The following is an 11,584-nucleotide window of genomic DNA, read 5'->3' as shown; positions in this document are numbered from 1 at the left end:
TACCGTTAGTTGCTATCATACATCTGGCCTCATTTGATTTTTTTTTTTTTTTGACAGAGACAGAGTCAGAGAGGAGCAGATAGGGACAGACAGACAGACAGGAAGGGAGAGAGATGAGAAGCATCAGTTCTTCATTGAGGCATCTTAGTTGTTCATTGATTGCTTGTTCATTTATTGCTTTCTCATATGTGCCTTGACTGGGGGGCTACAGCAGAGTGAGTGACCCCTTGCTCAAGCCAGTAACCTTAGGCTCAAGCCAGCAACCTTGGGGTTCAAGCCAGCGACCTTTGGGCTCTAGCCGGCGACTTCAGGGTTTCAAACATGTGTCCTGTACATCCCAGTCCGACGCTCTATCCACTGCGCCACCGCCTGGTCAGGCCTCATTTGATTTTTACTGCTGCATCATGAGGTACATAACACCTCTATCTTTCAGATGCATAAATGGAGGCTCAGAGCTATGAAGTGACTTTGACAAGATCCAGTCATTAAATATACAGGATTAGAGCCCAAGAATCCTCACACTATATCCCAGTTGGCTGTGTAAATTGTGGAATTTAAGTAGGCTCCTTCCAGAAGGCTGAAGAAATCTGAACGGGGAAATAGCAAAAGGGAAGAAGTAGGCTGAAAAGAATCCTTGGTATGGAGGAACGGATCCACGGAGAAACGCCCCTCTGTGTGAACTCGGGCTGGGCCCTTCACCACAAGCTGGTGGCCCCGGTGAGGTCTGAGTTATCGACTCCTTGGCATCTTTGTGCCTGAGACTCTCCTCTTCTTCCCTCATTCCTTACATGGCCTCTAGAGAGATGGGGTGAAGGGCAGGGCTCTGGGGACCATTTTTAGGAGATCTCACAGATATTACTGAGCACTCACTGTGTACATTTTTCTGTCCTTTACCAACTGTGTTGAAAAGCCACAGTTTCTCTGAGCCCCAGGCTCAGACATGACAGGAATACAACAGGGCCAATGTATGATGGTTTCAGGCTTATTGTGAAAAGTGAAATAGAGTCCCTTGCCAGGTCCCAGGCAAGGACCCCCTCCCCACTCTCTGTCCTTGTCTTGTTCAGCAGATTGTTCCAGATCTTTTTTTTTCTGCTCTAAGGACGAAAGAATTATTAGGAACTTCCATCCTTGAATTTGGCAAATGGTTATGTTGCTGCCCTGCAGAGGATTTCAGAAAAGTAGGGGGAGCAAGAGAGGGTGTCGGGCTGGGAATCTGGGTGAGAGGGAGACGTGAGCCCCTCTTAGGAACACTGAGTCAGCAGGACGTTGGGGCCCAGATGATCTACATGAAAGCTCACATTGTTCCTGTGGCAGTCAGGACAGTGGTGACCTTTGGGATTTGGCTGACAGAGCAGTGGGGACTGGCGAGTGGATGGGGGTGGAAGGGGGCAGAGGGCACTGCCCTCTAACAAGCAGCTTCTGTCCTCAGTCTGGTCCTGAGGCTGCACATATATTTGGTAATGGGAGTGGCCTAAGCCCCTGGGCACCAGCCTGGAGACGTGTTTGGTCAGCTTTGGGTTGACTCCATTCACCCATGTTCAAGGATCCTGGGGCAGAGCAGCCAGCATGCTCCTGTGTCCCCCACAGGGCAGCCAGCACAGGGTTAGGAAGGCATCGTTTGCTGGCTGGCTCTCCGGCTGATGAAGCTGGCCCCTTCTCTAGCCATAGAGCAGCCCCAGCCAGGAGCAGAGGAATAAATATTTAGATTGGCTCAGCCCAGGCCTCAGGATCACACACTCTAGTGTGATGGAAATGAGACCAAGATGGCAGAGGAAACTGCCAGGGAAGAGTGCCAGCTGTTCCAGAGCAAGGAACAATTTGGGGATGGGGGTGAAGGGGCCGGGCTGCTCATGAGGACCCCGGAGAGGAGGCTGCACGACACTGTGGCATACCGCTGGGCTGGGCGAGGGGCGCTGAAGGAAGGGGCAGTGCTGCCAACCTTGCCCCTTTAGCTTTCGGTTCCCTTGTGGTGGAAGGCTGGGTGGGCAGTAAGGTCTGAGACAGGAGAGCCTCACCACCCCTACCCAGTACGGGCTTTCTGGAGAAGGGCACGCAGGGAGGTCAGAGACAGCGGTGGGGAAGGCAGCAGGGAGGGGAGGGAGCATGAGGGATGGACGAGTAGAGAGGGTTTGCTTGGCCAAAGCTGGGGCGATGTGTGCATGAGAGGATGTGTGTAAAGCAGTGTTGGGAGAGACACTACATGGTTGGGGGGTGAGGACTGACTAAGGAAGGTGCACTTGACATCCTGTGTGAGGGTGTGTGTGAGACTGGGGGAACTCAGTGAGGGGGAGGGGGAGGGAGACTGAGAGCTGCTACACATGACTCTGCGAAAACAGGGTGGGTGGTGGGCCCAGGGAGGGGCTGCAAGGGAGAAAATGTGTGCATATGAGCACCTGGGGTGGGGGTGGGGCGAGAATGGGGATGTGCAACTGAGCTACAGTGTGAGCCTGGGGCCGGACCAGGCATTGGGGACCCTAGTGCCACTGTTGAGATGTTGGGAACAACTGCGTGTGAAAGATAGTTTGAGAAACAGTAAGTCTGTGTGCAAGATTATGGCTGCATGGCCTGGGAATGGGAAAAGCAGACAGGTAGGCAGACAGGAACAGGCCATTCCTGCGGGGGAACCGACTGGTGAAAAGGTGTGTGGCCTTGCTCATTCTGGGAACGGCCGGCTTTTTGATCCAATGCTCAGCGAATGCAAGGGGAGCTGTCCATAGAGACCGGAGGCCAGCCTCTGGGAGCACACTTTATGGAGGGGACGAAAGTAGGCTTTGAAGGGATGAGGCAGATCAGCTGACAGAGCGTAGGACCCATCGGGCTGGGGCATTGAGACCCTCACACCTTCCTGTCTTCTGTCAGTGCCTCTCTTTGCCAGAAAGCCCCTCCTCCTCTGAGTGTCAAGGACTTCTGAAACGTCCCTCACTCTAGGCAGTCTTCCATTCCACTCATCCCCCATTAAGGGGACACTCAAGCCCCTTCATTAAGGGGACAACAAACATTCCTTCATCCATCCTTTGCCCTGTAGCACTTAGCATAAACCTCACCCTTAGGCCTTGTCGTAATGCCCTGACTGGTTGTAAGAGGTCAGCCTCCTCCTGAGCCTCGTGAAGACAGGGGCCTTTGCCTTAGTCTTGCCCCCCGCCCCCAGCCTGCTAGCTAATCAGTGCTCTCCCACTGATTTGCTGATTACTTCCAAGCCCCAGAGCAGTCACCTGACCTTTCTGGGTCTCAGGTGTATCTCTAAAGGAAAAACTCTCCCTCCTGCCTCTGCAGGTCTAGAACGGATCAGTTGGAAAAGAGCCAGGGGTTGCAACAATATAGTACAGAAACTTAAAGAGGTCAGCCGACTATGTTCTGAAACCTTTCACTCAGTTTTCCTCATCATCATCCCTTGAGGAGGGTACTCTACATTTAATCATTTCACAGATGTGGAAACTAAAGTGCAGAGAGATTAAGTAAACCGCCCAAGGTTACATGACTGGTGTCGTCAAAACCAGGGTTTGAGCACAGGTAATACTGCTTCAAGAGCCTCTGTTTTTATCTACTGTGCTCTCCTAGAGCATACCTACTCTGCTTCTTACTAGAACCACAGAGGACTTCAGTGGACTCTCTCTCTCTCTCTCTCTCTCTCTCTCTCTCTGCAGCACACATGCCACACCCTCCATGTGGCCCCAACTTCGTCCCCAGTACTGTAGCATACATTTCTTCCTGGTGAGCTGCACGTCCTAGGAGCTCCTGGGAGAAGGAACCTTACAGAAACCTCTCATCTGGGGAGCTGTAGCCTTGGTCCCGGGTCAGAGGGCCCTGCCTCTAGCCCCCTGCCATGGGCTCTCCCAGCTGTGCCCATCAGTCTTGGTGCCGGGCCACATCTGAGTGAATGCCCCCAAGGCGCTCTCCAGTGAGGAGGAAGCCTGGCCTTCACATCTGGCCTGATGTCTCTGAAGCAGGGGAGGCCTCCTCCCTTCCCTTCCTTTCCCTTCCCTTGTGCTAGAGGGAACCTGGAACCTTAGTAGTGACTCTGAGGAATAGGGAGTAGAAGGTAGGAGGGGCACTGGTCAGATTGGTGGAGCCAAAGAGATCCAGAAACCAGGGCTGCCCATGCCCTCCCAGGGACCAACGAGAGGAATATGGTTTTCTGGAGAAATAAGACTAAGAGGACTAGAGAATTCAGAGTCTGATGACACACAGAACCGTGGGTGGGAGCGGCCAGACTCTCCAGGAAGGGGTACAGAGGGCTCCTAGCCCACCACCAGATGGGCAGGCACAGCTGGAAGAAGGGTCTCATCCGGGCTCTGCTACTCACCAGCCGTGTGGCCAAGGGCAGACAGCACTACCTTTCTGGACCTGAGCTTCTGTTCCTCTAGCTAGGCATCAAGGAAATCGGGCTACTTGATCTAGGAGGCAGTTGTGCGTTGTGGTTAAGATTGCTCAGACTTCAGAGTCAGACTGCCTGGGTTAAAGTTCCGGCTACATTTCCTTCTGGTCCCATGACCTTGAGCAAGTTACTTACCTCCCGTTGTTGTAAAAATTTTAAACAGGAGAGTATATCCTTTTTGACTCATACTAACAATGACTTGTCCCTTCCAGTTATAAACTTCAATAAATCTTTGTCCTACACAAATAAATAAGAGATACAAAGGAAATATCCTATTTCAATGAGAAATCCTTATTCTTTCTCTTCGCCTCCAGTTATGTACCTATTTTGATAGCATTTTTGTTGTTACTGACATTGTCATTTAATATAGATACAGGGGGAAAGCTCAGATGTCTTTCATCTTCTGTTCTGTTCTAAAAATTCAAATAAATATTTCTATTAATGGTGGGCTGGTGATGTCCCCAAGCAATAGGACCGCTCATCATTCCTCCGACCACAGGGTGTTGGCAGGAGATGTGGTGTTGCAGGAGATGCTGTGAATATTCCAGATAGGATTCTTTTAAAGGGTCACTGCTGAAACTACCCTAGGAATGGAGGTCTGGTGTCAAGTCTCCAGGCAGGAATTGAGCAGCCTGGAGTGGGAAGTACACAAGTAGATCAGCCTCCTGTCTCCCCTTAGCTGACCTGAGGAAATGGAGGATCAGATGCCAGGCTAGTGGGGCAAGGAGATTCCAGACATGTGGTCCAAGAACAGATTTCCTGTTGAACAGAAGCTCTGATTCACCTTCCCTACAAGTCTGGGATTATAAGGAACCTAATGGAACCTTTCTTACCAGCTGAGCCTCAGTTTCCTTTTCTGCAATATTGATGAAAAATCTCCCCATATACTCCCACACCTCATTGTTTCAAAGATCATTGACAATAAAAGCAAAATAAGAGAGAAACATCCTTGTGAAGTCAGAGGACTTCCAAAGTGTATGAGGATTTAGGGAGTGACAGCAGTCATTTGTCAGGTCACCTGTGACATTAGCTGATCACCGGCAACGATGGTGATCACACAGCTACTATTTTCGGAGCACCTCCCCTGGGTGGTCGTTCTGCTTTGCCTTCCATACTAACTCATTTCGTCTTCACCACAGCCATGCCGAGTAAATGTGTTCTCATCTGCATTTTACCAATGAGGCTCAGGGAGCCAGGGAAATATGCCTGGGTGCTGGCTAATTCATCACCAAGCTGGGGTGGAACCAGAGGCCCCTCGCTGCCTGTGCCGGGAACCCAAGGGGGACTCTAGACCCTGTTCTCAGAGCACTTACACTGCAGCAGGTGTATGTTGGGCACACTGAATGGGAGCTCTCTCCGTGAGTGAGGCCAGGGCACATGTGATGAAAGATGAGCTGCACAGGACTTGATACTCTCAGTGCCAATGCAGGGCCACCGGGGTTCCTAGAAGAAACTTGTTTTTGTCATCAGGGTATCTCCTAGGCAACGGATTCTTGAAAGCTTTAGACCACTGTTGACCAGGACCTGATAACGTTTCACTGGGAATGGTTAGGAAAGACACAGAGATGGATGAGAGCAGGAAGAGACCTCGGTGCAGGCGAGTCAGCACAGGGTTCCAGCGGTCAGCTGAGGAGGAGGCCCCATCCCATGGCCCCACTCCAGCCTCCCCCATTCCTGCAGTGAGTCAGTAACAGGAAGGAGCCCTCAGCCTGCCGGTAATGCCATTAGTAACCTGCAGGGAAAGGGGAAGTGGAGAGGGAAGGGAAAGGTGAGCCATGCCAGCTCTCCCAGGTCAGATGGTAACTGCAGGCAGCTTGCGGAGCTGTCTGCCCATAACCCTGCCCTGCCCCTACTACCTCCATCTGGGATGGCGTGGCCAGGAGCCTGGCTAATCAGAAGCATGGGAAGAATTCTGAGGAGCACTAATATCTCTGCATTTCCCCAAACCTGGATGAGAAGGTCAGCAAGAGAAACCCTGGAATCTGTACTTGTGGAAAGTACAACCCTCCCCAGTGAGACCCTGGTCATGTGGTTGCTGGGGTCCTGACCCACCCTGATCAGTGACACAGGGTGCCACGTAGGGGAAGCATCAGCTGTGAATGAACCAAGTGCCAAGAGGGTGCTATTCCCTTCAAGGCGAAGATCTATACTTTTAAACAGTTCTGCTTTGTAAAGCTTTCTAGCAGTTCACTGTGGAATATCTGAGGTGTATTCTTTCTTTTAGTCACTGATATAAGTGGGAAAGATAAAAATTCCTAGACCAACAGGAGGGAGGTGTCTTTTGCAGGCAGTGTCCAAGCTCATGTCCTCTCCAGGGCCTGAGCTGAGCACCAGGCAAGCGGATGAGGAGGGCCCACACTCCTCTAGTTGGTCAGCGTCCTTCTGCCCTTTTCCAGTATGTGAAGATCTTCCGGGCCCTGATCCTGGGGGAGCTGGAGAAGGGTCAGAGTCAGTTCCAGGCCCTCTGCTTTGTCACCCGGCTGCACCACAATGAGATCATCCCCAGTGAGGCCATGGCCAAGCTTCGACAGGTGAGTGCCTATGCCGGGCCTGCCCTGGCCCGGCTTCTGCCCCAGAGCCCTCACCCCTGCAACCAGCGTGGCCCCAAGCCCAGTCTCCCACCTTGCACCTGACCTGGTACCCCCTGTCTCCCTGTAGTCCTGCACCCCCTGACTTTGCCCAGATCTCTAAGCTGCACTGAACCCCCAACTCCCTTATTCCTCCAGTCCCTGATGTCAGCTCCTCCACAGTTATGATGGAGGCTAGGGGCTGGGACTCAGCAGTTGAATCTGCCTTCAGGTCCAGTGCCACCATCATTATCTGGGGAACCCTGACAAAGTACCTCCCCTCCAAAACTTCTGCCTGCCTGACCAGGTGGTGGCGCAGTGGATAGAGCGTCGGACTGGGATGCAGAAGGACCCAGGTTCGAGACCCCGAGGTCACCAGCTTGATCATGGGCTCATCTGGTTTGAGCAAAGCTCACCAGCTTGGACCCAAGGTCACTGGCTCGAGCGGGGGGTTACTTGGTCTGCTGAAGGCCCACGGTCATGGCACATATGAGAAAGCAATCAATGAACAACTAGGGTGTCGCAACGAAAAACTGATGATTGATGCTTCTCATCTCTCTCCGTTCCTGTCTGTCTATCCCTCTATCTGACTCCCTCTCTGTCCCTGTAAAAAAAACAAAAACAAAAAACAAAAAACTTCTACCTGCCACAGACCATTCCCCGTGGGCCAGCCACCCTTCCCAGAGAGACTCAGTTTCCTGAATGTTGGAGAGCACGGAACTCCAGAGGTCACTTACCCTGGGACAGCCCCCAGCAGCATGACTGAATTCTCCATCGGGCTGCAGAGGACAGCCCAGTGGCCTGCTGAAAAGGCTAGACAGTTTCTCTGCCAGTTGGAGTGGGGGCTGGGTGCCCCTTGACTGCCACTCTGCCGATGGCCCCAACGTTCTAAAGACAATCAGCCTGGGCTTGTCTGACTGAGTCTTAGTGATCAGGGGGAAATAGGCAGGGAGCGTTCCGAGACCCGGTGGGAATTGCTCTTGTCCTCCCCACAGAAAAACCCACGGGCAGTGCGTCAGGCAGAGGAGGTGCGGGGCCTGGAGCACCTCCACATGGACATCGCTGTAAACTTCAGCCAGGGGGCGCTGCTTAGTCCCCACCTCCGCAATGTGTGTGCAGAGGCCGTGGATGCCATCTACACCCGCCAGGAGGATGTCAAGTTCTGGCTGGAGCAAGGTCAGCTGGGTGCTGCCCACTGGTGTATCACAAATACCATAGACTGCAATGATGAGGTGTGGGAGTTCAGGGAGGGGACCCCTGAGCCAGGCCGCGACTGATTAGGGAAGTGACGTCTGCAGGGCTCTTCAGCGAGAAGAGTCAGGCAGGTGAAAGGGACCCATGCCAGGTAAGGACACACAGAACTATGACTCCGCGGGGCCCTGGGGAGGGAGATTCCCAGGCAAACCTCACCTCATCCCTGACCTCAGTGAGAACACAGATGGGACCTTCTGTCATATAAGGGGGCACAGGCACCAGGGTCCAGGTGGGGCCCAGAGATACTCATCTCCCATTGCTTATCTCTGCTGCCATCTCTAAGAAATCCACTTCCCTCCTCCTTTGACAGCTTCCCTGGGGCCGGTGTCTTTCCCTGAGGTCTCGACGCTTCCTCCCATCTTTGCATGATCTTCGGCCTGTATGGCCTCATCCCTGGGCCATCTCCTGTACTCTCTCCAAGACTATTCTCAGGTCCTCTGTATAGAGGGGACAGGACAAGGTCACCATTCCAATGCCAGGTCTCTGGTCCCTCTGCTCAGCGGGCTTCACACTGGAGAAATGTCTGCCCCTTCTGGGGCGGCACTGGGTTTAGAAATGCCGCATAGAGTTGTCTTGCCTTCCACACACGTCCCCAGTGGGTTGCACCCTGATGCTGGCCCCCTGCAGCTACTGAGCTGGGCCAGGGCCCAGGGCCCCGGTCCCTGTCGGCTCCTCCAGCACCCGTCATGTACATACGTCTGTCTACCCTGTGCTCTGGCCATCCTGAGCTTCCAGTGTGTATGTGCTGGCCCTTCCCTGCCTGTTCCTACTCAGATGTCATTTCCTTTAAGCTTCTCTTGACTGCCTGCTTATTCTGCCCCCACCGTTATCCATCACAGTCCAGTTTAGATGTTTTTAAATGTCGGGTTGCAGCAGGACTGAGTGCAGGTCCTGAGTCAGACAGACCCACGTACAGTCCTTCCTCGACCGTGTGGCGGACTGTTAAACTTCTCTGGGCTGGGTTTCTTACCTGCGAGACAGGGATGAGAATACTTAGCTCACGGGGGTGACGGGCTCCTCACAGAGTTCGTGCACGGAATGGCCCTGGCCCCTTGCTAGGAGCGGCCCCCGTTTTCCCCTTCTTGACCTTTGCCCCTCTCCTCCAGGTGTGCACAGCTCCATGTTCAAGACTCTGCCCAAGGACACAGAGCAGGCTTTGCTACCTCGCTGCGGGCAGGTGAGGGACCGAGGGATGCCCTGTATGTGCCACTACAGCTTGAGCCTGGCCTGGTACCCCTGCATGCTCAAGTACTGCCACAGCCGTGACCGGCCAGTGCCCTACAAGTGCGGCATCCGCAGCTGCCAGAAGACCTACAGCTTCAACTTCTATGTGCCTCAGAGGCAGCTGTGTCTCTGGGATGAGGACCCCTAGCCGGCCGGGCTCTCACCACTTCTTCCCCCAACCCCAAAGAGGCCTTATTTCCCTCTCTGCCCCTCCCTTCCCTCCTTTCCCCTCCCCTCCCCTCCCCTCCTCTCCTCTAATTCCAGAGCCTCTGGCCCCGTCACTCATGACTGTGAAAGGGATGTGGCACAGCAGGGGTAAACTCATGAAGGTAGCTCCCACTCCCACTGTGTGCCTTCCTTGAAGACAGGAGAAGGAGGTTCTCCTCACTGCACTTCTCGCCCCTCCTTTATCCCCCACTTCAAGCAACCAAAGTATCATGGCCTGTGATTCTTCTATTTAACTCTTTGAAGGTTTAGACCCTAAAAGGTGTCTTCGCCTGTCATACCCACCTCCCCACACAGAACCCCCTCCCCAACCAGCTGGCCCTCTTGCATCGTCAACTGCACAACAAGGAGGGGATCATTGCCCTAGAGAGGGGGTTGTTGGGACTGATGCTGCAGCCCCTACACCAGCTCATAACGTGTTGTTTGCATCACTGGCCTTCGAGGCTGCATTGGGACAGGCGGGGACCTCCCAGCTCTGAGACTACCTGTGCCTTTCCCCAGACCCAGAGTTGGCCACAAGTGTGGGTACCACCTTTCCCCTTCTAAACAGAAATATGTTTGTAGGGTTCTGGGACAGGGTGGGAGCATGAAGTATGAGGAAAACTTGAATTCCAGATTTTTAATGCAAAGTATTTATCATTTCTACCAGAAATAAAAGTTTCAATTTTGTACTTGACAAACTTTTGGCCAATGCTGCCACCTGGTGTCAGGAGAAGTGTTCTGCATTCTCTCATTCACCAATCTTAGGACACCTTTTAAAGTATCTTTGAATGCTCAGCCACTGTGTGGTAGGGAGAGGTTGTGGATGGGGGGATGTTACTAGGGAAGGATAAGAGAGATCTTCTGCATGTAAGAAGAAGAGAAATACATAGATGAGCAAGCCAGACAGTAGTCAACAGTCAAGAGATGGGATAAAAACTCTGGAACCAGACTTCCAGGGTTCAAATCCTGGCCTTGCTTCTTCTTTGCTGTTCAGTCTTGGGTCAAGTTACTTTACCTCTCCACCTCAGCTCTCTCAGTTAGAAAGGAGCTTAACTGTGAGACTTAAGTGAATTCATACATGTCACGTGTCCAGCACAGCATTGTGCTCACTGTCAATATTATATTATTATCAGTGAAGAGAGCCCGAGACAACTACACCACACGTCTCGAAGGGCCCTTCACTTTAAAAGCACCTTCCAATATAAAGAAGCTGTGCTATGAAGAGCTGAGCTGAGCTGGACGCTGGAGGACTCCCAAGAAGGAAGGACGGACAAGCTGCAAAAGGTTTCCTGGATGAGCAGGGGCTGGGGTTGGGGTTGGAGGATAGTAAGCATTTAGCAAGGCAGAGAGGACTAGGCCTCAGGGCTGGGGAAGTCTCAGGGCTCCCACAGGACACCCAGCTCCTTGGGAAAGAGGGAAGGAAAGGAGAGTCGATTTTTCCTCACAGGCCTTGGAGAGGGAAAGAGCCTCGCAGGGCAGTCTCCCTTACTCTGCTCCCAGCGCCCCCAGCGTAGGCTGCTGGCGCCCCCTCCAACCTGTGCAGGCTGGAGGGTTGTGGTGGGAGCTAGGCTTGCTTGACCATGGTTGAAGTTAGAGGTTGATGGGGAGACCTCCTTTCCCGGTGATGTTCCTCTTTCTGAGCCTGTTGGCAGGGATCAACTTCAGCCGTGTGGGGGAGGGGGGCAGAGGAGGAAGGCATTCCTTGCCAGGGCCTTTCCTCCTCCTGCACAATAAGGGCCTCAGTTCTAAGCCCTAAGCCTCCTCTGTTAACGGAGGCAATTACTGGAGAAGACATTTTCCACCCTATGTGTCTGCCTTTATTGCTGCAGGTGGGGCGCCCAAATCATAGACCTTCCCTACTCACTTTCAAATAGCCAAAATAACACTTTTATAAAAAGTAATATTTTCAAGACTTAGAGTGTTTTTATGACCTTCCTTTGGAGGGACTGGCACCTCC

The 11,584-nt window shown here is 52.8% G+C and overlaps 1 protein-coding gene across 1 annotated transcript in view; it reads left to right on the top strand.

Annotated features, from left to right (window-relative positions):
* OAF (out at first homolog) overlaps positions 1-10,321 on the top strand; it is a 23,548-nt gene extending 13,227 nt beyond the window's left edge. Inside the window, exons 2-4 of the mRNA XM_066371658.1 lie at positions 6,772-6,906; positions 7,938-8,118; positions 9,303-10,321. Coding sequence (XP_066227755.1) covers positions 6,772-6,906; positions 7,938-8,118; positions 9,303-9,568 — 582 coding nt within the window. The 3' untranslated portion in view covers positions 9,569-10,321. The remainder of the gene's footprint in view (positions 1-6,771; positions 6,907-7,937; positions 8,119-9,302) is intronic.
* Positions 10,322-11,584: the final 1,263 nt, after the last annotated feature.

This window comes from Saccopteryx leptura, chromosome 1, assembly GCF_036850995.1.
Source record: "Saccopteryx leptura isolate mSacLep1 chromosome 1, mSacLep1_pri_phased_curated, whole genome shotgun sequence".
In the NCBI taxonomy this organism is placed as follows: domain Eukaryota; kingdom Metazoa; phylum Chordata; class Mammalia; order Chiroptera; family Emballonuridae; genus Saccopteryx; species Saccopteryx leptura.
The sequence above is the reverse complement of the archived record's forward strand: the minus strand, read 5'-3'. Positions and strand labels throughout refer to the sequence as shown.